Genomic DNA, 26,024 nt, shown 5'->3' with positions numbered 1-26,024 from the left:
TTCTCTCTGAAAGTTGTTGTATGTAGAAGTGTGACAGGACCGTGGGGTAGGCTGAGATGGGTGAGGAGAGAGTGATACCCCTGTAGAGAAGGATGGAAGTGGGAGAGAGAGGGTGGGAGGAGGGAGTATTAAGGAAAAAAAGAAATAGCACCCAAGGAGGAATGGAAGGGGAGAGAGAGGCCTGGGGTTCAGGGTACAGGGACTGAGGAAGAAAAGAAAGACCCAGGTTAGTGAGAAGTAGAAAATGTTCTCTTATACATCAACTGTAGTTTAGACCATCACGTGAAGTGTTTTCCTATTGACACAGACTGGGAGAAAAACCTTTGATGAATCACATCCTGATTTTGACTACACAAGAAATTCCTTCAGTTGATCCTGCTGAAGCACTGTTGCTATCCATACTATTAGCAGTGCTACACAGCCAGCTGCCGCAATGAAGCTCTGTTGCGGAGGGAAGGCTATTTCCAAGCTAGAAAAGAACATTTAATTTAGCAGTGTTCTGTTTCATTAGACAGCTAGAGTTAGCCCAGGGAAACACATAGATTTATGTGGAATTAGGGATGACTTGGGACAGGGAATAAGAAATGCATTTTTGATTTTAAAATATAGGTACAATTTCAAGTGCACAGCAGGGCTGCAGATGCTGCAGTAGTGAGGACCACTGGGGTATGTGGACCTTGTAACTACGTCAGGGATAATTTTGAGTTTCAAAGACATTAACTGAGGGAAAAAGATAAATTGGCATGACCCTGTATTGCATGGGGTACGCATTGTTTTTAATTTTCAGGCAGACTGCAAAAAGGAATTTCTGCGGCTTGAGAAGTGAGGGAGACTGGGAAACAATTTTGATTTTCAAATCAATGTGCTTTATTGCCTGGCTAATTTTTTTTTTTTTTTGCTTGCAAAATTTGAGATGCAAAGTCTACTGGTATGCATTGGTTCTTTGTATCTGTAGATTTTGCAGTTATGTGGACTTTTTGAAAAACTACACCCTAATTCTGTACCAAATTTCCCAAAAGGAAAGCATTTGGGAAGTGAGCTGAGAACCTGGGGAACTAGGTTCAATTCCCACTTCAGCTCCTCGTGAGTCTGGGGCAAGTCACTTACTCTCTATTGCTCCAGGTACAAAAACAGATTGTGAGCCCACCAGGGACAGAGAAAGTACTTGCATATAATAAATGTAAACGGCTTTGGTTGTACCACAGAAAGGCAGTATATCAAATCCCCTTACCCTTTAGTTTCTCTTTGAAAGTTACACACACTAGAGGTACCTGAGTCTCTATACCTGCTGTCTGTGCAGTCGGCATAGAAGAGTGTATGTACACATTAAACATGGACCTGTCTGACTCAAAGTAAGCATACTGTGAAATATTATGTGTAACCCAGACTGTTTTCAAACAGCTCAATTTACCGTTAAACAGTCTCCTTATGGGTTAAAATGGGGAAGTTCCCCTTGAAATAGCTTGTATTAGTCCATTAGTCTTTTGCAATATATTCAGCTGTTGAGAATGGAATTGAAACATACTTAATGAAAAAAAAAAACACTGAACTTTGTTTACATTATCCCTATGAAAATAATATGCACATTAAAGAGAGAAACAAAAAAAAAGCTTGTATTATGAAATGGAAACATGATTAGGCATGACGGGTAAATATAGAAACAGTTGTTGTCTCTATTTATTTCTCAAAGAGAAGACCATTCACTAATACAAAACCAATATGTGTGAAGCAGTATGATTTGTTAAGTGTTCTGGATAAATGGCTATCTGAATTACCCCACAATTTACATGCCTAGTCTAGCCCTAGTGTAACATGGTGGCCAGTCCACACTTATACCCCTGTACATCACTTGCTGCTAAGCAGGGAGAGGGCTAGAGCCCAAGGTGGGGGGCACATTTTAGTCTGCCTCCCCCCCCCCACCGTCGCCTCACTGCCCCCCTCCGCCGCCACCTCGCCGCTCCCCACACCACAAATACCTTGGCTGGTGGGGGTCTCTAACCAGCGCCACTGTGTTGCCTGCTCTGCTATCTCTTCCCCTCACATCCTGCACACTCCTTTTAGTGAAACTGAGCTCAGTTTCACTAAAAGGAACGTGCTGGAAGTGAGGGGAAGAGAGAGCAGGGCAGGCAACACAGTGGCGCTGGATGAAGGCTTCAGCTGGCGGGGTTTGGGAACCCCCACCAGCAAAACCAGGGGCCCAAAAGAAATTTGGGGGGCCCAGGCCCCCGTGGCCCCACGTAACTACACCACTGCTGCTAAGCATAGAAACATAGAAACATGAAGGCAGATAAAGGCCACATGACCCATCCAGTCTGCCCATCCTCTGTAACCCCTAATTCTTCCTGTTCCTAAGCAATCCCACATGCTTATCCCATGCCTTTTTAAATTCTGGAACAGTCCTCGACTCCACCACCTCCACCGGAAGGCTATTCCATGCCTCCACCACCCTTTCTGTGAAATAATACTTCCTTGGGTTACTCCTAAGCCTATTACCTCTTAACTTTGTCATATGCCCCCTCATTCCAGAGCTCTCCTTCATTTGAAAAAGGCTCTCATCCTGTACATAAATTCCCTTGAGATATTTATTTATTTAAATTTTTAATTACATCAAGAACATCTTGAATTCAGATAAAGATGATTTAGTATCTTAAAACAAAGATTATCAAGATATAGACATTAAGGAAATTTAAAGAATAAGAAAAAAGAACCATTACTCGTCTATAGTCCACAATTATCAGGGGGTTATCACAATTTTAAGGAAACCTATAAATTTTTAGAAGCCAACTTCTAAAATCAAATCATGTTGGCTGGTATAAGCTGTCCAGGCAGTACAAATTAACTATGGGGTTGAAGTTACTATTGTCCCTGGTAATGGCTGCAGTGGATCTCCCAGCTTTGCTTCTAAAAAGGAATTCAATTGACTTGCCTCAAAAAATACATACTTAATTGAACTTATTTTTATCACACACTTGCAGGGAAAGTTCAGCCAAAATAATGCCCCAAATTGCATTACTTTTGGTCTCAGTTTAAGAAATTCTTGTCTTTTTTTCTGCGTGGTTCTAGAGACATCCGGGTACATTCTGATTTTACAGTCAAGGAAACCTGGTCTTTGAGTGTAGCAGTTGTCAGGCCCACATTGTCTCCCTCAATCATTTGAGTCAAATTTAAGTCCAAAGATTGAGCATTTGCCTCCTCTTTTTGTAATAGTTCTTTCTTCCGAAATGGTTCTACATAGAAAATCTTTGAAATTGGTGGATGTGATTTTTCTGGAATTTTTAGAACTTCTGTTAAGTACTGTTTGAAGGTTATCAATGGAGAAATGGCAATCTGCTTAGGAAAATTGATCAGTCTGAGAGTATTTGAACGTTGATAGTTCTCTAATATTTCAACTCTATTTTGAAGATACAAGTTTTCTTTAATTAAATTCACTTGAATTTGCTGAGAGTTTTTTATTACTTAAGAATTAATTTCCACTTCTTTGCCCAGAGACATCAATTTCTTATCCATTTCAACTATCTTTTCAGTATCAAAGTTGAGTTTCTTATTTAACTGAGAAAACTTTTGTGTAAATGAAGTTTCTAAACTTACAAGTGCTTCCCAGATGTTATCCAACGTGATTTGTTGAGACTTTTCAGGCAAAAATGACTTATTTGGAGTATCCAAAGTGAAAAGCGAAGAAAAAGCTGGTTGACCTCCCACTGCTCCATGTTCTTCCTCAGAGACAGCTTCTCCTCCCCCCACATCTGCTGTTTGCACAGCAGGGTTCACCGGCATCTCAGGCGTCGACCCAGCACCCGCACCAGGAGACCCCGTCACGTCCTGCGCCTCAGGGAGTCTCCGGACTGAGTTCAGCGCCACGGCCGGCATAGGGGGAGGAATTCTCATCTCGGGGCTGAAGGATGTTTCTTGTTCAAACTGAGGGAACGGGAGACCTCTCCCCAATCCCTCAAGCAGCGAACCAGACCCCGTCGGCGTGCCCGGCAAAAGGAAGCGATCCATTGTCACAGCTCCAGGTAAAAGGGAAGTAGCGGGTCCTCCTCGCGATTTACCTCTCCGTTTAGGCATGATTTAGAGGATATCAGATAGAAAAATAAGGAGTTACGAGCGAGTAACAGTGGAGCTACCTTCCAAGCTTATTACCCCCTTGAGATATTTAAACGTTTCTATCATGTCTCCTCTCTCCCTCCTCTCTTCCAGCGTATACATGTTGAGGTTCATAAGCCTGTCCCTATAATTTTTGCATTCAAGACCGCTTACTAATTTTGTAGCCGCCCTCTGGACCGACTCCATCCTGTTTATATCTTTCCGTTCACAGCATGCCTATTAAACACTCTTACTACATGTTCTGAGCCTGTTCGGACAGACCGTTCACTTGTCTATTAGATTGTAAGCTCTTTGAGCAGGGACTGTCTCTCTTTGTTAAATTGTACAGCGCTGCGTAACCCTAGTAGCGCTCTAGAAATGTTAAGTAGTAGTAGTAGTAGCCTGGCATAGCTTATTATGTGGGCCCTTTAGTTACTCTTCCTACCTTCTGGTTGCCATCTAGTTATCAATCTGTTATCATTTATCTGTTTTTGTACTTTGAGGCCAGTTCAATGAACGCCACTAAGAATTCACATTAGAGAAAAACAGTAGGGTTGGTCCAAAGAACTTCCAGCAGCCAAGTGTAGATGAGCAATACTTTTTTGAGAAAGCACCCACATTGCCAAGGACCCGACATGGGGCTGTGTTTCGGCAGAGAACCGCCTGCCTCAGCGGTCAAAATGCTTGTCAACTGTGATTTGAAGTGGAAAGATGATAGTGCAGCAAAAAACAAATGCAGAGTCAAAAGCAGGATACTGTAAAAGAAAACGAAGCAATTTCTGGCGCCAACATTAAGCAGTAAAATGCGGGAAAAAAGTAAACGAACAATTCACATGCAGACTAATCCAGTTTAGCATGACAAAAAGCATTTTATTCAGAATAGGAGTCACTGACTAAGGTGGTAGTGAGCAACTGGCCATAAATAATGTTTACGTTCTTAATAATGAGATACAAATGGATGCAAAATGGGCTCACCACAATTATTACCGTGTTCACAAAACCACACGCGCTAAGTAATAACTAATAAGTAATAACTATTTTTTAGCACATGTAGCGAATGCACGTAAAGATCAAAATCACTGCCTGGGCCATGTGGTAGCTGGGCGATAATTCAGAATTGATGCGGGTTGGGTGCGTGTAGGCGCCAACCAGGCTTAGTAAAAGGGCCCCATAGTAGCAAATCTTCTGGACCGAATGCTATACATTCCAGAGTACTGATAGAATTGAAAAATGAACTTGCAGAATTATTGTTAGTAATGTGTAATTTATCTTTAAAATCAAGTATGGTACCGGAATATTGGAGGGTGACCAATGTAATGCCAATTTTTAAAAAGAGTTCCAGGAAAATTATAGACTAGTGAGCCTGATGTCAGTGCCAGGAAAATGGTAGAGACTATTATAAAGAACAAAATTACAGAGCATAAACATAAGCATAGATTAATGAGATGTGGAGGGGCATTTTCAATATGACGTCTAAGTCAGACTTTGGATGTTTGGAAAGAAGGCCATTTTCAAAAAAGAAAAACGTCTGTCTTTTGTTTTCAAAAATACTGTGTTGAACAAGGTTTTGTGATTTGGACGTTTTGTTTTTTGGTCCATTTAAAAAAAAAAAAACCATCCAAGTGCAAAACGCACAAAATCAAGCCATTGGGATGTAGGAGGAGCCAGCAGTTTTAGAAAACTGGTCCCCCAGACATCCCAGGATAACAATAGGGCACCCTAGGGGGCACTTCAGTGGACTTCATAAAATGCACCCAGGTACACATTTCACCATTGCTCCCTTATCTTGTCTGCTGAGCTCACCAAAACCCACCCAAAACCCACTACTCCCAACAGTACACCACTACCTGTTACGAATGTGGCCGTGACCTCTCCCAGACTTACCTTATTCTGGTGGTCAGCTTCTGTGCTGGCTTCTGTTTCTTCTTTCTGTGTTGCTAGAGCTGGCTCTGTGTCTGTGGGCTGGCTGCTCCCAGCATGAGTCTAATTGCTTTACTATACTGCAGCTGTGTGTGTTACCTGAGCTAGCTCAGTGTGCTGGTTGCTTCCAGCATGGCTCTAATTGCTCTGCTATACTGCAGCTGTGGGGTTAAGCCTGAGTTAGCTCTAGCTCTGTTTCAGTATGCTGCCTGCCTGTGTCTGGTAGTGGTGACATCATCAGGCAGGGCCTTGATAAGGAAGTGGTGTTCTTCCCTTCAGGGCCTTTGCAACATTTGCATTTGCTCTTGCTATAGGGCCAGGTCAGTGTTAGTGCAGTGTACACTTGTGACTTGTGTGTTTAGCTTTCCTGCTTTTCCCTGGTAGCTCCCCTGCTTTCCCTTTTGGTGCTTTAGAAGCACTTCTGGGTTTGGTGCTTTGGAAGCACTTCTGACTTCTGTGTTTAGCTTCCCTGTTTTTTCCCTTTTGGCTCGCCTGTCTTCCCTTTTAGTGCTAGGAGCTCTGCTGGTAGTTTGGTGCTTAGTAGCACCATAGTTAGTTTAAGGTTGTAGAGCACTGCTGAAGTTTGGTGCTTGGAAGCACCTTTGTTAGCTTGCGTGTTTAGGTTCCCTGCTCTTTCCCTGTGGCTCCCCTGCTTACCCTAGTAGTGCTTAGGAGCACTCCTGTTAGTATAGGGCTTTGGAAGTCCATCAGTTTGTGTAGTGCTTAGTAGCACTGCTGTTGGTGTAGCGCTTAGTAGTGCTGCTGTTAGTTTAGTCCTTAGGTCTGTTAGTTTCTGTTAGGAACACTTAGTTTAGGATTTAGGAGCACTTCTGTTGCAAGCTTGTTCAAGTATCCTGGTCCCTGTGTTATCCGGTATCCGGTAAGTCCTGCCGGCCACTTGAACCCAAGGGCTCAACCCTTGGGGGGCAATGGATAAGTGCAGGTGAAGCTGTATGGACCAGTCCAGGGTGCTTCAGTCCAGTGTGTTCCGGTCCGGTTTGTTCCAGTCCAGTGTTCCAGTCCTGTGTCCTCCAGTCCAGGGGATTCCAGTCCATGTGTTCCGGCTCGCTGGGTGGTGCCTACAATCCCTGCCAGGTGCCGGTGTGCTTGCCCAGCGTTGGTTGGTGGGTTTTGCCTGCTGCTGTCGCTCCTCGTCAGCAGCCCAAGGGCTCATGTTTGCTCCAGAGCCCGGCCCTACGGGCTCTGAACCTGAGAACCTGACACTACCATAGCCCTTATGGGTGAAGGGGGCACTTGTATGTGGGTACAGTGGGTTTCTGGTGAGCTTTGGAGGGCTCACATTTTCCTCCACAAGTGTAACAGGTAGGGAGAGATATGGGCCTGGGTCCACCTGTCTGCAGTGCACTGCACCCACCACTGGACTATTCCAGGGACCTGCATGCTATTCTAATGGACCTGAGTATAACATCTGAGGTTGGCATAGAGGCTGGCAAGTATCGTATTTAATCACATTTTTTTGGGGTGGGAGGGAGTTAGTGACCACTGGGGGAGTAAGGGGAAGTCACCCCTGATTCCCTCCAGTGGTCATTTAGGGCACCTTTTTGTGCCTTATTTGTTATAAAAACAGGTCTAGCTGAAAACCTCTTAGTGGTAGTCTTGGGCGGTTTTGTTCTGTTCCATTATGACTGAAAAAGTCTAAGTGTTAGGAATGCCCAAATCCCACCTTTATCATACCTCTGACACGCCCCCTTATGATTTGAATGCATTTCTGATAGGTTTCATAGAAAAATGTCCAAAAATTGGTTTTGAAAATACCAATTTGGATGTTTTTGTGAGAAAAAAGTCCAAATGCAAGTTTATGGCACTTTTTGGACATTTTTCTGTTTTGAAAATGAGCCCAATAGCCAACATAGATTTAGTGAAGGGAAATCTTGCCTCACCAATCTACTACATTTCTTTGAAGTTGTGAACAAACATGTGGATAAAGGTGAGCTGGTTGATATGTATTTATTTATTTATTTGTTGCATTTGTACCCCACATTTCCCCTCCTATTTGCAGGCTCAATGTGGCTTACATAGTACCGTCAAAGGCGTTTGCCCAGTTGGTTGATAGCAAGTACAAGGTTGAAATGTGATCGTATGAGGTATATGTGGAGGGTCGGGAAGGATGAAGATTGCGTGTTGTCCAGTACGATCAAAGTTATGCTGTGTTGTTGGGTGAAGATGTTTACGTGGGGTCGATGGGGTAGGCGTTTTTGAAGAGGATGGTTTTTAGTGATTTCCTGAAGTTCTGGTGGTCGTGGATTGTTTTCAGGGCTTTTGGGAGGCCATTCCATAGTTATGCGCTTATGTAGGAGAAGCCGGATGCGTAAGTTGTTTTGTATTTCAGTCCTTTGCTATTTGGGTAATGTAGGTTTAAGTAAGATCTTGATAGTCTGACTTTGTTTCTTATTGGTAGATCAATAAGGTCTGTCATGTATCCTGGGACAATGCCGTATATGATTTTGTGGACTAAGGTGCAGATTTTGAAGATGATCCGTTTTTTGATTGGGAGCCAATGCAACTTTTCTCGAAGAGGTTTATTGTGTATCTGGATTTTCAAAAGGCATTTGGCAAAGTACCTCATGAAAGACTCCTGTGGAAATTGGAGAGTCATGGGATAGGAGGTACTGTCCTATTGTGGACTAAAAACTGCTTAAAAGATAAAAAAAACAAAGAGTAGGGTTAAATGGTCAGTAATCTAAATGGAGAAGGGTAGATAGTGGGATTCCCCAGGGGTCTGTGCTGAGACCACTGCTTTTGAACATATTTATACATGATCTAGAGATGAGAATAACTAGTGAGGTCATTACATTTATTCAAAGTTATTCAAAGTTGTTAAATTGCAAGAGTATTGTGAAAAATTGCAAAAGGATTACAAGACTGGGAAACTGGGCAGCCAAATGGCAAATGACGTTTAATGTGAGCAAGTGCAAAGTGATGCATGTGGGTAGCTACATAGGTATCCTTAAGACGCCACATGCATCGATGAGTCGAGGATCGCACTAAGTCAGGGGCGTTAGCCAATTCAAATTTCCATGTGAGACACACTATGTTCCACCACCACTTATTGTAGTGAATACTGGAGGCCTCTTTCCAGGAACTTAAAATAACTTTAATAGCTAGAGCTAAGAGTAAGTATCAATTTACAGACCAGGAGATTAGATATGCAAACTATAAAAACTGAGCACTATATTACCACAGCCAATGTCAATTCAGCTTTAAAATGACCAGTTTCTTGAATTGTGGACCAAACTTTATCCCAGTATGGTATGGTTTAATATAAGAGCATTCATAAATTATATGGGACAGAGTACCTGGCAAAGAGAAACAGTGCCAGCATTTATCAGAGGCTACATGGCCAATTTGATAAAGTTTTCTAGGAGTCCAAAATATACGATGGGTGACAAAAAACAAAGACTGAGCTAAGGATGCAAATCTTTGGACCAAAAGAGAGACCAATTTTCCTGAGATAAAGTCTTACCTATATCTTTCTCCTATATGGCTTAGACAGCTGCCAAATTATAATTTATTTATTTTTAATTAACACTTTTTGTAAACAGGAGAGGCTACATGTCCAGAGATTTTAAGAGATGAGATTACTGATAAAACAGAAGATGAGGTTTGAGCTGTTTTGGTTCAATATTAGGCAATAACAATAATTACATGACACAATTGAAGTCACTGAAAAAAACATGAGTCTAGTAAATGAAAAGTGGTGTGAAGAATGTGAAAGGAAAGAATATCTGACCCATCAACCAGTTGACCAAGGGTTTTGATTCCAGCTGCAATTCACTCAGGCCAATATATAAATTTCCTGTCAATTAAGATATGTGGGATTGAACCAAAAAGAATGAGACAGAGATGACATCCAAGAGTTTGAAGTGAAAGAATCAATACCCAGGCACGTTTAGTTGAAATCAGAGCAGGGTAATGGTATTTGGGTGGCAATGTACAGGACAGAATCTCTGAGGGATATAGAGGATGTAACATTTGTTCTTCAATGCTCACCCAACATGGAGGAGAGCCCTCTGTTTCATTACAAAACCACAAGAGACCTTGTTGTACAAATAGAGCAATGTGATAGGAATGAAAATCAGGGAAGGTATGGCCTCCACCTGAACGCAAAAATCTGTAAGTTCATTTGATGAGTGCATCTCTTTATATACAAAGAAATAGAATGAGATTATTTTTAGTTGGTTTGTTAGTTATTCCTCTTTTGCAATTGATTTTGTTTTAAAAAAATAGTAGATATCAGGGATTTGTGTTAATGGGGTATAACTAGGGCAATTGCCCTTGGCCTCCTGGCCAGACAGGGTCTCGAGTCTGCCTGAAGCTGAAGAAGACATAACCTGGTAGAGAGCTTTGAGGTCTCTTCCCAAATTTCAGTCTGGGCCCCAGACATGTCTAACACCAAATAGAAAATAAAATTATTTTTCTATCTTTGTTGTCAGGTTGTTATATTTTTGTATTAATGTTGTTCCCAGTCACTAGTTTCTGCTTTCCTCTGTCTTCTCTTAATATTCTTGCCAGAGTCTCCTTTCCATCATCCATCTCCTTTCTCTCTGTCTGTATCTTACCCCTCCCTCCCATGTTCAGCAGCCCCCTTCTCTCTGTCCCCCTCTTTCCCTGTCCAGGATCGCCCCTCTGTATTCATATCCTCCCGATCCATCATCACCCCTCTGTGTCTCTATCCCTCCTGTGTCCCAATTCCTCCCTGTATCCAGCATCACTCCTATATATACAGTATATATATATATATATATATATATATACACCTATCCCCTCCATATCCAGCATCACCACTGTGTCCCTGTCCCTATGTTTCTTCCATGTCCAGCATCTCCATCCTATGTCTATATACCCCATGCATGTCCAGTATTGTTTCTCATTGTCCATATCTCCCCAGGTCCGGCATGGCCAGTTTGAGACCATAGGCCCCCTTCCCTCCATGTCCACCATTGCTCCTCTGTGTTCCCATGACACAGCATTGTCCAGTATTGCTCTTCTGTGTCGCTATGCCCTCATCCATGTCCATCATTGCTCCTCGGTGTTCCTATGCCCCCAGTCATGTCCAGCATTGCTCCTCTATGTCCCCACATTATCCCCATCCAGGCTTTGTGTCTCTATACAGTGGTCCAGGGTCTCTCTGTCTCTCTCTTATCTAGCCCCACCATGCCCAGCATCTTTCCCTCTATCTTCCTTTCCTCACACACTTTCCCTTCCCCCTACCCCCCCCCCCCCCCCCATGGCTCATGGCTCTCACCCTTTCTCTCCTGGAGACTTACTATTAATATAAATGGTTTCTTCAGCCTCGGTGGGTGTTCCCAGATCCCGTATGGATTTAAATTTAAATTTTGATTTATTATTTATAACCCACCATTATCCAGGGTGAGGTACAAAAAACACACATAAAAAGCAAAATAAATACAACAAAAAAACAAGCCATAAAGCGAACTTTCTTTGCAACCCATATGGGAGAGAAACAAAATGTCCCAGGCATAAAATTACATATGTCCAACTGACATGGAAGGCCAAAAACAGCAAATATGCCTTCAGGCAGCATTTAAATGCAGTAAGTGAGTATCTTCAATCGAGATGGTAACTTGTTCCATTCAGAGGGCCCAGTAATAAAAAAAGGTCCTTTTTCTGGTCACATCCAGATGAAAACAATTCAAAGTGGGTACAACCAAGTTTCCAGCAACCACTGAGCATAACTGTCATTGCGGTACATATCGCTGAATAGCATTCTTCAAATAAACAGGAGAATCATGTGCACAATGAACTAACAATAAGAGTTTAAACATCACCTGAAATGTAATTGGTAACCATCAAAATCTTTTAAAATAACCTGAGATATGATCAAATTTTGACAGACCAAAAATTAGGCGTACTGCTGAATTTTGCACCAGCTGCTGAACACAAGTTGTAGGCAGTCCCAAGTAGACAATGCTACTGTAGTCCAGGCCCACTTAATAGCATGGCCTCCACCACTCTCACAAAATTCACTATTGGGAGCAGGTGCTGTAACCAGCTTAACAAATGCAACTTGAAAAATGAATTTCGAATCAGCTGCTGAGTCTGGGGCCTAAAGGAAAGACTGGAGTCTAACAATACCCCCAAAGTCCGCACCTGAGTCAATACCTTTACAGCACTACCTGACAAAGAAACAAATTTCTGGAATACCAGAGAGGTGTCAGTGCTCACATAAACTAATTCTGTCATATTTACATTTAATTTCAACCAATTCTGTTGCAGCCACAACAATACTTCTTCAAACACATTCTGTATTTTCAGGATAGCATCAGCTACACTGACAGTCACAGGAAAAAAAGGTGATCCTGGTAAGCCTGCTGAAAATACACATCCAGCTTTTCCTTTATTCCTTAGCTCTAGGGGTGGGTACAGCAGGTTCTCAATTCCTACTAGCCCAGTCACAGCACAGAGCTTAAGTGACTACTGTCACTGTAAATTCTCCTAGACTTCTCCTTACAGACTGTTCTGACTGGGGTAGCCAAATGTCTGTCTTTAATACTGCTTGGTCTTAAGTGGCTAGGGCCTTTGTGCTGGATTGTCCTCACCTCACATGCAGGTCAATGGCCCAAGGAGGCAAGAAGCCAAAGACAAGAATTTGAATCCTATGCAGGGCCTTATAACCCTGGACAGTTTTCTCCAAAACTGTTCTCCTTCCCTAATTATATAATACTAGTGGACACAGGGGACACTCCTACTTTTTAAAATCTGTTCATGGATGGAAAGGCCCAAAGTGTAATGCCCATTGCTTCCCAGCAACAAGTGATGTCACAGTTAAGTCTAATTTGTAGTGCTTTCAGTAGGGCCTTTGGGATTCTCTGCAGACACACATACTGCAGGATTCCAAGGTCTCTACACAGTTGTTTTATCAGCACTAAACAAAAGAACCAATCATATCACTTTTAAGGGTTGTTAAAATATAACCATCCTTTCCCATCCCCCCACAAAAAAATGTTTATAGAGCCAGTTATGCTCATTTTGCATAGCTATGTTGAAATCAGCACATACGTCTATTTTGCAAAAAATCAAATCACGATGCTTGTTTTGGACGCTTGAAAATAATCAGATCAACAGTTAAGAATGTTAGTAGCTGAGGTTAGCTGAGGTTCAGTATGATACCATTTTCCTCTTGTAATGCACCCATTTTCTCTGACTGATATTTTATGAAACAATAATTCAAATATCATTTCTTTTATTTACCTAGATGCACCCCAAGATAACTCATCTGAAGCTCCTTCAGCTGTCACCAGTTTAACCACAATCACAGGTATATCTAATATGAAACTGTAAAATAATCACCTGGTATAAGCAGGAATGCTTAAAAGTGTACAGTTGGAGAGGGGTGTATTTACAGGAAACAGTGGCTATAGTTCTGTGAACCATGAGATTCTTATAACGACAACAATTGGCATCGTGGAGGGGCATAATTGAACAGGGGCGCCCATCTATAAGGGCGGCCATCTATAATGACAGCCCCGTAAAGCGGCGTACCCGACTGTATTATCGAAACAAGATGGGCGGTCATCTTTCGTTTCGATAATACAGTTGGGGCCAGCTAAATCTCAACATTTGGGCCGCCCTTAGAGATCGTCACCCTTAGAGATGGCCGCCATTGGTTTTCGCCGATAATGGAAACTAATGGCGGTCATCTCAAAACCGGCCAAATCCAAGCTCTTTGGTCGTGGGAGGAGCCAGCATTTGTAGTGCATTGGTCCCCTCACATGCCAGGACACCAACCGGGCACCCTAGGGGGCACCGCAGTGGACTTCACAAATTGATCCCAGCTGCATAGCTCCCTTACCTTTTTCGCTGAGCCCCCCAAACCCCCCAAAACCCATTACCCACAACTGTACACCACTACCATAGCCCTTAAAGGGTAACGGAGGGCACCTAGATATGGGTACAGTGGGTTTCGGGTGGGTTTTGGAGGGCTCCCATTTATCACCACAAGTGTAACAGGTGGGGGGGGGGGATGGGCCTGGGTCCGCCTGCCTGAAGTGCACTGCAGTACCCATTAAAACTGCTCCAGGGACCTGCATAGTGCTGTGATGGAGCTGGGTATGACATTTGAGGCTGGCATACAGGCTGGCCAAAAAAATGTTTTTTAAATTTATTTGGGGTGGGAGGGGGTTGGTGACCACTGAGGGAGTAAGGGGAGGTCATCCCCGATTCCCTCCGGTGGTCATCTGGTCAGTTCGGACACCTTTTCAAGGCTTGGTCGTGAACAAAAAGGGACCAAGTAAAGTCGGCCATGCTCATCAGGGCTGCCCTTCTTTTTTCCATTATTGGCCGAGGACGGCCATCTCTTAACCATGCCCCCGTCCCGCCTTCGGTGCACTGCCGACACGCCTCCTTGAACTTTGGCCAGCCCTGTGACGGAAAGCAGTTGAAGCCGGCCAAAATCGGCTTTCGATTATACCGATTTGGCCGGCCTTAGGAGAAGGCTGGCCATCTCCCGATTTGTGTCGGAAGATGGCCGCCCTTCTCCTTCAAAAATAAGCTGGATAGTGAACTGTACTGCTATGCCAAGGGCAGTTAGAGACAGCATGCCTTCTGCCAGCATCCTTAGGTGAAAACACTGATGGAGGAGCAGGAAAGTCAGACCCTCCCCCCCAGTAAGCCTGAAGTCTTTGAGTCCATGTGAATGCTCAAATGTCTTCCACATCCCTGCCCCTTGGAAACAGAAAGACTGTATAGGGGTGGGGAGAGATGTAGCAGGGCCTTGTGTATACACATGGACACAAAGATTCCATAGTTGCTGTTGTTTTAGTACTTGCTTGGGCTGCCATATTCAGGTATTGGTGGAAGTAGCAGCTGCAGCATGGGTAGAGAAAGAGAGATACTGGATGTTTTGAGCAGGAGATGAGAGAAAAAAGAGGTGCAATGGATGGGAGAAGAAGAAAGAAAGGAAAGATGCCGGATGGATCTTTTTTTTGGGGGGGGGGAGAGAAAGGAGAGATGCTGGATGGAGATGAGGGAGGAGAAGAGAGAAAAGGGAAGTGCTGGATGGATGTGTGGGAGAGAAAGGGGAGGCTGGATGGATGGAGGTAAAGGGGAGGGGAGATTCTGGATGGATAAGAGGAATACAGAGAAGGCAATGTTGGATGGATGGATGGGGAGAGGTGAAGTAGAAAGAGGCCATGGGGTGGAGGGTTGAAAGAAGGACATAAATAGATTTAGGTAAGTGGTGAAAGTGGGTAATCTGAGTCTGGTTGGGGATCAGAGAAGAAGAAAAGGGACTAGAGCTGACGACTGAACCAACTAAGGACAGAGAAAAGTATCTGTATATAATAAATGTAAACCACTTTGGTTGTACTACAGAAAAGAGGAATATCAAATCCAAATCCATGATCCCCCCACCCCCTTCCCCAAAAAACCAATGACTGACAGGGAAGAAACTCTGGGTGGGAAGGGGGTGAGAAACAGACAGAGGAAAATAGATGACAGCAGGAAAGAGAGACTACAAAGGGGAGGAATGGGGTAATGCCAATGGATAAAAGACAGAAGAGAATAAAAGGCTGGGCAAGGGAGAGGGTGAAAGTGGAGAGGCACTTGGAAGGTGAAAGAAAGGATAGTTAACTTTCTAGAAATCAACAGGTTACAGGATCTGAGGCAACATGGTTTTACCAAAGGAAAATCCTGCCAAACGAATCTTATTAACTTCTTTGTCTGGTTGACCAAAGAATTGGATGAAGGACGTGCGCTAGATGTAATCTACTTGGATTTCAGCAAAGCCTTTGATACGGTCCCCCGCAGAAGGCTTGTGAATAAGCTTAGAGGGCTGAACTTAGGACCAAAAGTGGTGAACTGGATAGGAAACTGGTTGACCGACAGGTGGCAGAGGGTGGTGGTAAAGAGAATCTGCTCAGAGGAAAGGAAGATGAGCAGTGGAGTTCCTCAGGGGTTGGTGCTGGGGCTGATTCTGTGTAATATATTTTTGAGAGATATTGCTGAAGGGTTGGAAGGAAAGTTTTACATTTTTGCGGATGACAAGAAGACAGCCAATAGAGTGGATACTCTGGAGGGAGTAGAAACAATGAGAAAGGATCTCCAAACATTAGAAGAATGGTCGAGGGTATGACAGTTAAAATTTAATCATCTTATGACCTATAATCCACTCAAGCTTAAAGAAATAAATGAAACTCCAACCACAGCTTCACACCCACTGTGTAACTCGAAAACTGCTTATTACCGCTGTCACTCCCAAGCCTCACTCTATGCATTAAATGGTGGAGAAAAAAAGCCTCAGTAACACCACCCTGTCAGCCCGATTCTTCGGACTATAAGGCGTGAACCTGGTATACCATCATCTGGCTTTAAAAAAACTCCACTCAGTGCGTCTAAAATGGATGTAGAATACATCTCTCACCTTTATTGCTAGGGTGACAAGCGTGTATATGTCTAAACAAAGGAGGCTCCGCTAGTGACTCATTGTGAAACCCAACACCATCAGTTTGATAATCTAGTATGCACAGTATTGGAGCAAATAAGACCGTACCAAAGGAGAGGAGATATGGGCCGTGCGTTGCGGCAATTAGAACAGAAGTGGATATTTTTCTTCAACTCAACCGAGCCAGACGGTTTGAATGTTCGGGTCGAGTGGTCTGCGTTCTTCTAAAGATTTCTGGTATGAGACACATTTTTCTTCGAACGATATTGGTTCCACTGATTGAGTGAAGACAGAGCTAGCGAAAGCTGATTGGCTGGCTTGAATGAGAATGGGAGGAGCGAAATCCTCCTTAAAATGGCGTTGGTGTCTCTCTGACAGTTACCTGCTTGGATTTTTGATGCAGCACATGAGACACAGGATTAATTTCTCAGATGTAATACAAAAAACCCCTGATGCAGCAGAAGCGAAACGGGGACTCCCTGTTGGGGTTGATCAGCTGGTGATATTGAGGACAGCAGAACATTGAAGCAATTGGACTATGAGCTAAGTTGTTTATGGCTGGATCACCTTGGCTGAGATAAGTAACCATTGAATTGATAGACATTGCATGAATTCAACTGAAAAGAACTGATTTAAATTATATTCTGTGATCTGTTTAGACATATACACGCTTGTCACCCTAGCAATAAAGGTGCGAGAGGTGTTCTACATCCATTTTAGATGCACTGAGTGGAGTTTTTTTTTTTTATTTAACTTTTTATTGGTATTGCAATACTTAAGCTAGATGATGGTACACTGGGTTCACGCCTTAGAGTCCGAAGTATCGGGCTGGCTGAGTGGTGTTACTGAGGCTTTTTGTCTCCACCATTTAATGCATAGTGTGAGGCTTGTTGGCAGTGACAGCGGTAATAAGCAGTTTTTGAGTTACACAGTGGGTGTAAAACTGTGTTTGGAGTTAAAATTTAATGCCAAGATGTGCAGAGTGATGCACTTGGGGTGCAGAAATCCAAATAGATACCGGATAGGAGGGCAGTGATTAGTAAGCTTGACTCAGGAGAGAGACTTTGGGGTGATGGTGTCTGAGGATCTGAAGGTGAAGAAACAATTTGACAAGGTGGCGGTCATGGCCAGAAGGATGCTAGGCTGCATAAAGAGGGGTATAACCAGCAGAAGAAAGGAGGTGTTGATGCCCCTCTGCAAGTCATTGGTGAGGCCCCACTTGGAGTATTGTGTTCAGTTTTGGAGGCTGTATCTTGCTAAAGATGTAAAAAGACTGGAAGCTGTGCAAAGAAAAGCTACAAAAATGGTATGGGATTTGCGTTGCAAACCATACAAGGTGAGACTTGCCGACCTGAACAGGTATACCTTGGAGGAAAGGAGAAACATGGGTGACATGATACAGACTTTCAAATATTTGAAAGGTATTAATCCGCAAACAAACTTTTTCCGGAGACGGGAAGGTGGTAGAACTAGAGGACATGAATTGAGGATGAAGAGGGGCAGACTCAGGAGTAATGTCAGGAAGTATTTTTTCACGGAGAGGTTGATGGATACATGGAATGCCCTCCAACGGGAGGTGGTGGAGATGAAAACAGTAATGGAATTCAAACATGTGTGGGATAAACACAAAGGAATCCTGTATAGAAGGCATGGATCCACGGATTGGGATTGGGTGGCAACACCGGTAATTGGGAAGCAAAACTGGTGCTGAGCAGACTTCTATGGTCTGTGCCCTCATTGTGACTGAATAGCTATGGATGAGCTGGAGTGTAAATTTTAAGGGGCTTTGACTTTAACTTCAGAAATTTTAGTACAAGAACAGTGCTGGGCAGACTTCTACGGTCTGTGCCCTGAAAATGGCAAGGACAAATCAAACTCGGGTATACTTATAAAGTATCACATACCATGTATAATGAGTTTATCTTGTTGGGCAGACTGGATGGACCGTACAGGTCTTTATCTGCTGTCATTTACTATATATGTCCCTTTCGATTGTGCCCCTCCATGTCACCCACAGTTCAGTGCCCAAGGAAATGATGTGATGTTGTTGAACAGAACTGATTGTTGTCTGTCTGACAAATAGGATTTCACTGATACCTGTTTCTGCCAGCTTCTCAAGCATATTATGATCCAAAGACTGCTGAGAAATCCAGCAACACTAGTATTGAGGCAGATCCCCTTCACAGTTTCTGTGCAGATCATCGAGAAGGGACACAAGAACTGTCTCTGTTCTCTACCCAGGTCTGAAGCCAGATTGACATGGGTCAAGCCAATAACTTTCAATTAGCTAGTCATTGTGTTGAATGCAGACTGTTTTATGTTTTGCCAGTAAAGGAATGTTAGAAACTGGTCAGTAGTTTTCGAGTTTTCCTGGTCAAGGGAGCTCTTTTTCAGTAGAGTGTGCACCACTGCTCTTTTTAGTTTGGTTGGCAGCTGCCCTTCCACAAGGGAGGGGTTAAAAATTCAGTGGCCCCTTCAAAGAGGCCTATGCTTGCTCATTGTGCTATCTTTGCCGGGAAGGTGTCAAAAGGGCAGGTTGTAGGCTGTAGACCTTTCAGGATGTTTTTAAGAGCTTCCTGTGTGACCTGCTTGAATGAATCCCAGATGGCTGTGCATAGTGGAGGAGAGGGAGTGTTCTCCTTATTAGCTGATGGGCACTGTCTGTAGGCCCTGATAGAGACCTTTAATTTTGTTGGCAAAGTATTAAGCTCATTGGTTAGTTGTAAACTGAAAGGTTGGTTCTTTTGTGGGGTTTGCAGTAGGTTTATTATTTTAAATAGTTGCTTGGTTGGATTTGCAGCTTGTTCAATGTGTTGAGAGAAATATTGCGTTTTGGCTGTTGTTAAGGCCTGGCGGTACATTGCTATGTGTTTCTTACAGTTGATCCTACCTTCTTCTAGATTAGATTTTTGCCATTTTCTTTCAAGTTGCCATCCTTGATACTTAAGGACGAGTAGTTCTGGGGAGAACCATGGGAAAAGTTTATACATAGAGCATAGGATCTTCTTTAGAGGGGCTGTTTTCTCTAATGCCATTGCTAAGCGTGCATTCCAGATATCAACCTGTTCTGACACTGTCATCATCTTTCATCCACATAGGGGAAGGACAAGGCATCTAGGAACTTATCAGCAGTCAGATTTCTCATGTCGTGAGTTTCCTTCCAAACTTTGGTTGGGCCCATCTGTTTCATGTAGTCCTTAATAGAAAATTTGATTAGAAAATGATCAGTCCATGATAGGGGTGTTATCACTTATACAGGCTGCCTCCTGACGACTGAATACCGGCCCCAAGATGTTTAAGTGGTATTCACTGATGACATCATGGATTGTAGGAAATGTTTTATTGTCTGATCTGGCATTTACTAGGTTCAAGTTTCCAAGTAGTGGTCTGTTAGTTGTGGTTGTGGTTATAATTTTAGGGGTTACTTGGTGGTAGGTAGGTATTCATGTGGGTATAGCTAGATAAGTGTTTTGCCTCTTAAGTTTGTGCCCTCTAGTGCATGGGGGAGTCTGTTATTTCTTCTTCCCCAGATTCCTTGGCCAAAGCACATTCTTGTTTAAAGTAGGAAAGATTACAGAGCTCTCTATCTATTCAGTATAACAACAGTAAGAGGGTGATTTTCAGAGTGCCCCCATTGTTGCAAAGTCTTTGGACACTTGTTACTCCCATTTTGGAAACTGCCAGAGAAAAAGGAATGTTCTTGCAGGGATGTGCACCATTCTTTTCTGTGCATACCTTAACCTTACCACCTTTCATGAACCCCCTCCACTAAGCTGCAGGTGGAAGTGTACAAGCTGTGGAACTGCTTATGTTCTTTTAATGACTTTAAGGGTGGGATGCTTTCGGACAGCTGATTTAAGCAGGTACAACACATTTCAGCTGTGGAAAAATGTAGAAATCGCTCTGAAAGTTGCCTTTCCAAATATTGTAATTTGTCAGGGAAGCAGGAAAGGTACCCTCTGTCAAAGTAAAAGGGCAGGTTTTAGATAGTAATTATTCTCCACAACTTTAACATGGCAAAGAGGTGGCCACATTGCTCATTACTCATTATTGCTACAGATTCTGTTGCTGTCAATTCCTGTCATGATGAATTTAGGAAAAAAAAATCATTAAATGACTTGCAAGAGGCAGCTGGCAGCTCAGGAGAAAAATAGCAATCTCTGTATTATAAGTCTTTTAACAGCTTTTCTTCTTTGCATCTCGCCCCTTTGTTGCCCTGCTGTGTCCTTTGCACAATGCACATTAATTTGCTATTGACCAGCACAGTAACCCCATGCGACTATTCAGGCTGAATGGAAATCATTAACACTGAATGTCGCTTCATTAGAGATTTTCGCACAACCATTAATTGTATTTATACACATTATTTCACTGCAAGTTGCTATAGTTGAGGCTTACATGAGGAGCCTCATTTTACACAGAATGTGGAGATCAGAATTGAGATATCCAGGTCGAGACACGCTCAGTTCTGGTGGTATTTTAGAAAAGAATCTTCTTACATAGAACCTTTTTTAAAATATTTGCAGGAGGGTACATATATTTGTTGATATGTGCAGCAGGAACGCCCATTTTACAAATATACACATGGGAAAAATCAACGGAGGAAATGTGGCAACTTTCACATGGATGTATCACACATACACATCTGTTAGCCATCTTGCAAACCTATACGTAATGATAATGGTACTTGTGGAGGGGCATAATCGAACGCGAATGCCCAACTCCATGGGCGTCTATAGCCGAAAACGGGTATGTGAAGAGGCGGGACAGATCATATTTTTGAAAAAGATAGGCGTCCATCTTTCGTTTCGAAAATACAGTTTGGACGGACCAAATGCCATAGATTTGGTTCTTTCTGAGATGGGCGTTTTTTGTTTTTTTTAGCGATAGTGGAAACTAAAAATGCCCAGCTCAGAAATGTCCTAATCCAAGCCATTTGGTCATGGGAGGGACAAATGTATAACACTACCATAGCTCTTAGGGGTGAAGGGGGCAACTACATGTGGGTACAGTGGGTTTTAGAGGCCTCCCATTTACCACCACAAGTGTGACGGGTGCGAGGGGGGTGGGCCTGGGTCTGCCTGCCTGAAGTGCACTGCAGTACCCACTAAAAGTGCTCCAGGGACAGGACTTGTTGCTGGTGTATAACCTTGGCACAGCAGTTCACGCCTGAAGACTAATCTCGCTGAAAACGTCCTTTATTTGAATAAGCACGTTTACTCACAGTTAACTGCAGATCAGAGGTTGTGCCCCACTGGCAACGAGCCTCGCCTGTACTGAGATTAGCAGTAGGTCCGAGCTGGCAGAATGGTGTACAATGCCCTCTTTCAGCAACATTCAAGGTAAGAACTAAGTGCTGTAACGTGGCTAACACATGAAAGGAATCTAAAGCTGTCTTACACAAATGGCCACTACCTCATGGACTACCGGAAACAAAACAAGGCACACTCTGACCCAGTAAGCAGAGGGAAAAGCACCATGGGAGTAGAGCCTACCAACTACCAACATCGTGAGCATTTAACACAAGCTAGTGGACTCACGGAGCCCAATACCCTACACCCACCACAATGCATTGCTGATGTGACTCTGCAGTGCCCTTAACAGAAAAGGTGTCACACTCACCCGATACCCACATCAGAACCAGGGAAAGGCTGTCAGAGGATAGAACACATTCTGCTGTCATGGAGGTGGGTACGGCATTTGAGGCTGGCATACAGGCTGGGAAAAAAGTTTGTAAAGTGGGGTTTTTTTGGTGGGAAGGGGTTAGTGACCACTGGGGGAGTCAGGGGAGGTCATTTCCGATTCCCTCCGGTGGTCATCTGGTCAGTTGGGGCACTTTTTTGGGACTTGGGCCTGAAAAAAAAGGGTCCAAATAAAACGGACCAAATTCTCATCAAAAACGCCCTTCTTGTTTCTATTATCAGCTAAACATAGGCGCCCTGTATAGGAGGCTTGGGGAGGCTAAGCCTCCCCAGCCCAATCGTGGACTTCCGACTTCCCTTGGCTGCTGCAGTGCTGCCCTCACAAGCGCAGCGCTTTTACCAGGCAGCTCTAGCTCTGGCTCTCCCTCCTTCCTTGGTTCCCGCTCTCGGCTCCGCGATTGGCAGCCCCCCCCCCCCCCCCCCCCGCGTTTTAACCTTTACTTTCCGTGGCAGGCTGGCAGTTACGTCAATCAATGAAGGAAAAGGCACTACAGGCTCGCTTCCAGGGTCTCTCTTCACACACTGTCCCGCCTTCAGCGATGATGCATTTCCTGTTTCCGCGAGGGCGGGGCACTGTGTGAAGAGAGACGCTGGAAGCGAGCCTGTGCTGTGCCTGTGGGATGTTAGTTTTCTAAAACTGCAGTGTGAGGAACGGCTGACGAGTAGTGGGATCCTATGACAGAAGGACAGAAGATCTCGCAAGGGCGCTGCAAGATCAAAAATCGGATACCGAATACTAAAAGGTAGAAACTATCACAACCTAAGGTAGATCCGTGAATGATGATTGCTTACCTTCAAAAAGACCATTGTGGAATATCTGTCTCGAAAAGAAGTATCGCTCTAGCGATCTAGGAAAACAGCTGATGTGCAATGAATGCCTTTATGTGAACGAAAAATAGCGGGAAAAAGTGGCAGGTGACGTCAGCTTTGATGTATGCTGCACAGGGAGAACCTATCAATGATATGTGCTAAAAACCAGATCATTGGGGGACCAAACTGAAAATCAAAATGAATCAAATGCACTTTTAAAAAAAGGGGGGAGGGCTAATGTCGAAAAATTGACGTGTGTGACGTAAACGTAATCCATATTGCGGAGGAGGTGAATGAAAAGTAAAAGTGGGAGGGGCCACAGGTTGACTGATGTGGTGTTGTAACCGGCTGATATAAAGAATCAAACTGGATGGAAGGCATGTTTTGTATGGACATGGTGAATTAGGTCAATTTAAATGTTAAAAAGGTGTAGTAAGCATTGATGACTAGCTGGATGTTTAAAAACGATAGAGTATAGGAAAAACATATATAAAAAAATAGAAATATGTATAAAAATATATATGAATATATATAAAAAATAAAAAGTGTTGATATCACCTAACCTTATGTAAACCAGGGAACTGCTATATTCAGGTACACATGATTGTTTAGTAAGGGTGTCCAGGAGAAAGATAATAACGTATCAGAAATGAGACATGGTAGTGAACTGATGGTATTAGCAAGGCTTTTGGAAATGTACATCTGTGATATTTTGCATGTAAGTTTCAATTTTTCTAGTATTGCTGCATGTTGAGTCCGACTTCTTGAGGTAACTTTACAGTTCAGTATTTTGCCTTCATATTCGTTGTCATGTGTTTTTCATGTGTGATCAAGATGCAGTATTCTGCTAGCGTGTAGTATTTGCAGCCCTTTTTGTTTTGTTTTTGTTTCACTAGGTTGTGTATTGGTGTTTTAGAGCCTGGTGTAATTATAGTGTTGCCTTTCCACACATAAAGGTTGTAGCTCATCCTGTCCTTGGAATTAGTGCTGTTATGGTTTGGTAAGGCTATGAGTGTGTTTTTGCACAAGTTTGTGTATAGTGTTTTGCAGTGGAGAGATTGTGTGTTGGGCTTACTGAGGTGGCACCAAAACATCAAAAAGGGTGTACAGCGTAAATCATGACACACTACCTCTTGAAGGATCTACATATGGTCGTTAATAAAAGGAGCTCATTGTGAACACTATCCACCCTAAAAGGGTGTTTTGTGGCTCTACATGAGAATTGTGATATTATGATCACTTGTTTCATATTGTTGAGGTCTGCATTTTCCCTATGGGTGCTATATTGGTGTATTAGGGTCTGCCCAGTGTAATATTTATGGTACAGTAAGGTTCTGAGTGTGTTTTTGCACAAAGTTGTGCATAGTGTTTTGCAGTTGAGCAATTGTGGTTAGTATATGCTTTGAGCAACCACTTTATTCTTTGACATATGATACATATCTAATATCTAAATTTAATAAAAGGAATTAACTGTGACTATTTTATTTTTACTTTTTTTTTTCTGTGTGTTGTCAGACAATTATGGAGGTACGCTCAGCCCCTGGCCCCACCCCTAACCCCGCCCCCTTTAGCCTCCCAAAACATTTGGGCCACCGACCGCCCATGCAGCTAAAGACGCCCATCTCTCCTTGGCCAATAACCACGCCCCAGTCCCGCCTTCGCCACGCCTCTGACATGCCCCCGTGATCTTTGTTCGTCTCCGTGACGGACTGCAGTTGAGGACGCCAAAAATCGGGTTTCGATTATACCAATTTGGGCGCCCACGGGAAACGAATGCCCATCTCCCGATTTGGGTCAAAATATGGGCGCCCTTCTCTTTCGAAAATAAGCTGGATAGTCTACCAACTCCCAAGCAGGTTCAAAGCAGATAACATAAGATCCAAATACAATCTTACTGAAACAGAATGAGAAGGATAAAAAAAAGAAAACTACAGAAATTTATAACCGAATATACAATTTGTTTCAAACAAATATGCTTTTAAATGATTACAAAATAGAAAATAATTGCTAATGGAATTGGATGTTTAGTAGACCAGGACTGATTTTCAAGAGGGATTACAAAAAAAAGATAGCATTAGAGGCAAAAAAAAATAGCAAAAAATGTTTTCGGTATATTAAAAGCAGGAAGCCGGCAAAAGAATTGGTTGGGCCGCTGGATGACCGAGGGGTAAAAGGGGCGATCAAGGAAGATAAAGACGTAGTGGAGAGATTGAATGAATTCCTTGCTTCGGTCTTCACTGAGGAAGATTTGGGTGGGATACCAGTGTCGGAAATGGTATTTCAAGCGGAGTTAGCGGACAAGTCGGAGAAACTTATTGACTTCACGGTAAACCTGGAGGACGTAATGGGGCAGTTCAGCAAACTGAAGAGTAGCAAATCTCCTGGACTGGATGGTATTCATCCTAGAGTACTGATAGAACTGAAAAATGAGCTTGCGGAGCTACTGTTAGTGATATGCAATTTATCCTTAAAATCGAGAGTGGTACCGGAAGATTGGAGGGTGGCCAATGTAACACCGATTTTTAAAAAAGGTTCCAGGGGAGATCCGGGAAATTATAGACCAGTGAGTCTGACGTCAGTGCCGGGGGAAATGGTAGAGGCTATTATCAAAAACAAAATTGCAGAGCACATCCAAAGACATGGATTACTGAGACCAAGTCAGCACGACTTTTGTATGGGGAAATCTTGCCTGACCAATTTACTTCAATTCTTTGAAGGAGTAATCAAACATGTGGACAAAGGGGAGCCGGTTGATATTGTGTATCTGGATTTTCAAAAGGCGTTTGACAAGGTACCTCATGAAAGGCTACAGAGGAAATTGGAGGGTCATGGGATAGGAGGAAATGTCCTATTGTGGATTAAAAACTGGTTGAAGGATAGGAAACAGAGAGTGGGGTTAAATGGTCAGTATTCACAATGGAGAAGGGTAGTTAGTGGGGTTCACCAAGGGTCTGTGCTAGGACCGCTGCTTTTTAATATATTTATAAATGATTTAGAGATGGGAGTAACTAGCGAGGTAATTAAATTTGCTGATGACACAAAGTTATTCAAAGTCCTTAACTCGCGACAGGATTGTGAAAAATTAC

The 26,024-nt window shown here is 43.2% G+C and overlaps 1 protein-coding gene across 2 annotated transcripts in view; it reads left to right on the top strand.

Annotated features, from left to right (window-relative positions):
* Positions 1-26,024, top strand: part of EMCN (endomucin) — a 177,334-nt gene that overhangs the window by 58,831 nt on the left and 92,479 nt on the right. For both annotated transcript variants that reach the window (XM_030190743.1, XM_030190742.1), the window contains exon 2: positions 13,241-13,303. In XM_030190743.1, coding sequence (XP_030046603.1) covers positions 13,241-13,303 — 63 coding nt within the window. The remainder of the gene's footprint in view (positions 1-13,240; positions 13,304-26,024) is intronic.

This window comes from Microcaecilia unicolor, chromosome 2, assembly GCF_901765095.1.
Source record: "Microcaecilia unicolor chromosome 2, aMicUni1.1, whole genome shotgun sequence".
NCBI lineage: Eukaryota > Metazoa > Chordata > Amphibia > Gymnophiona > Siphonopidae > Microcaecilia > Microcaecilia unicolor.
The sequence above is the reverse complement of the archived record's forward strand: the minus strand, read 5'-3'. Positions and strand labels throughout refer to the sequence as shown.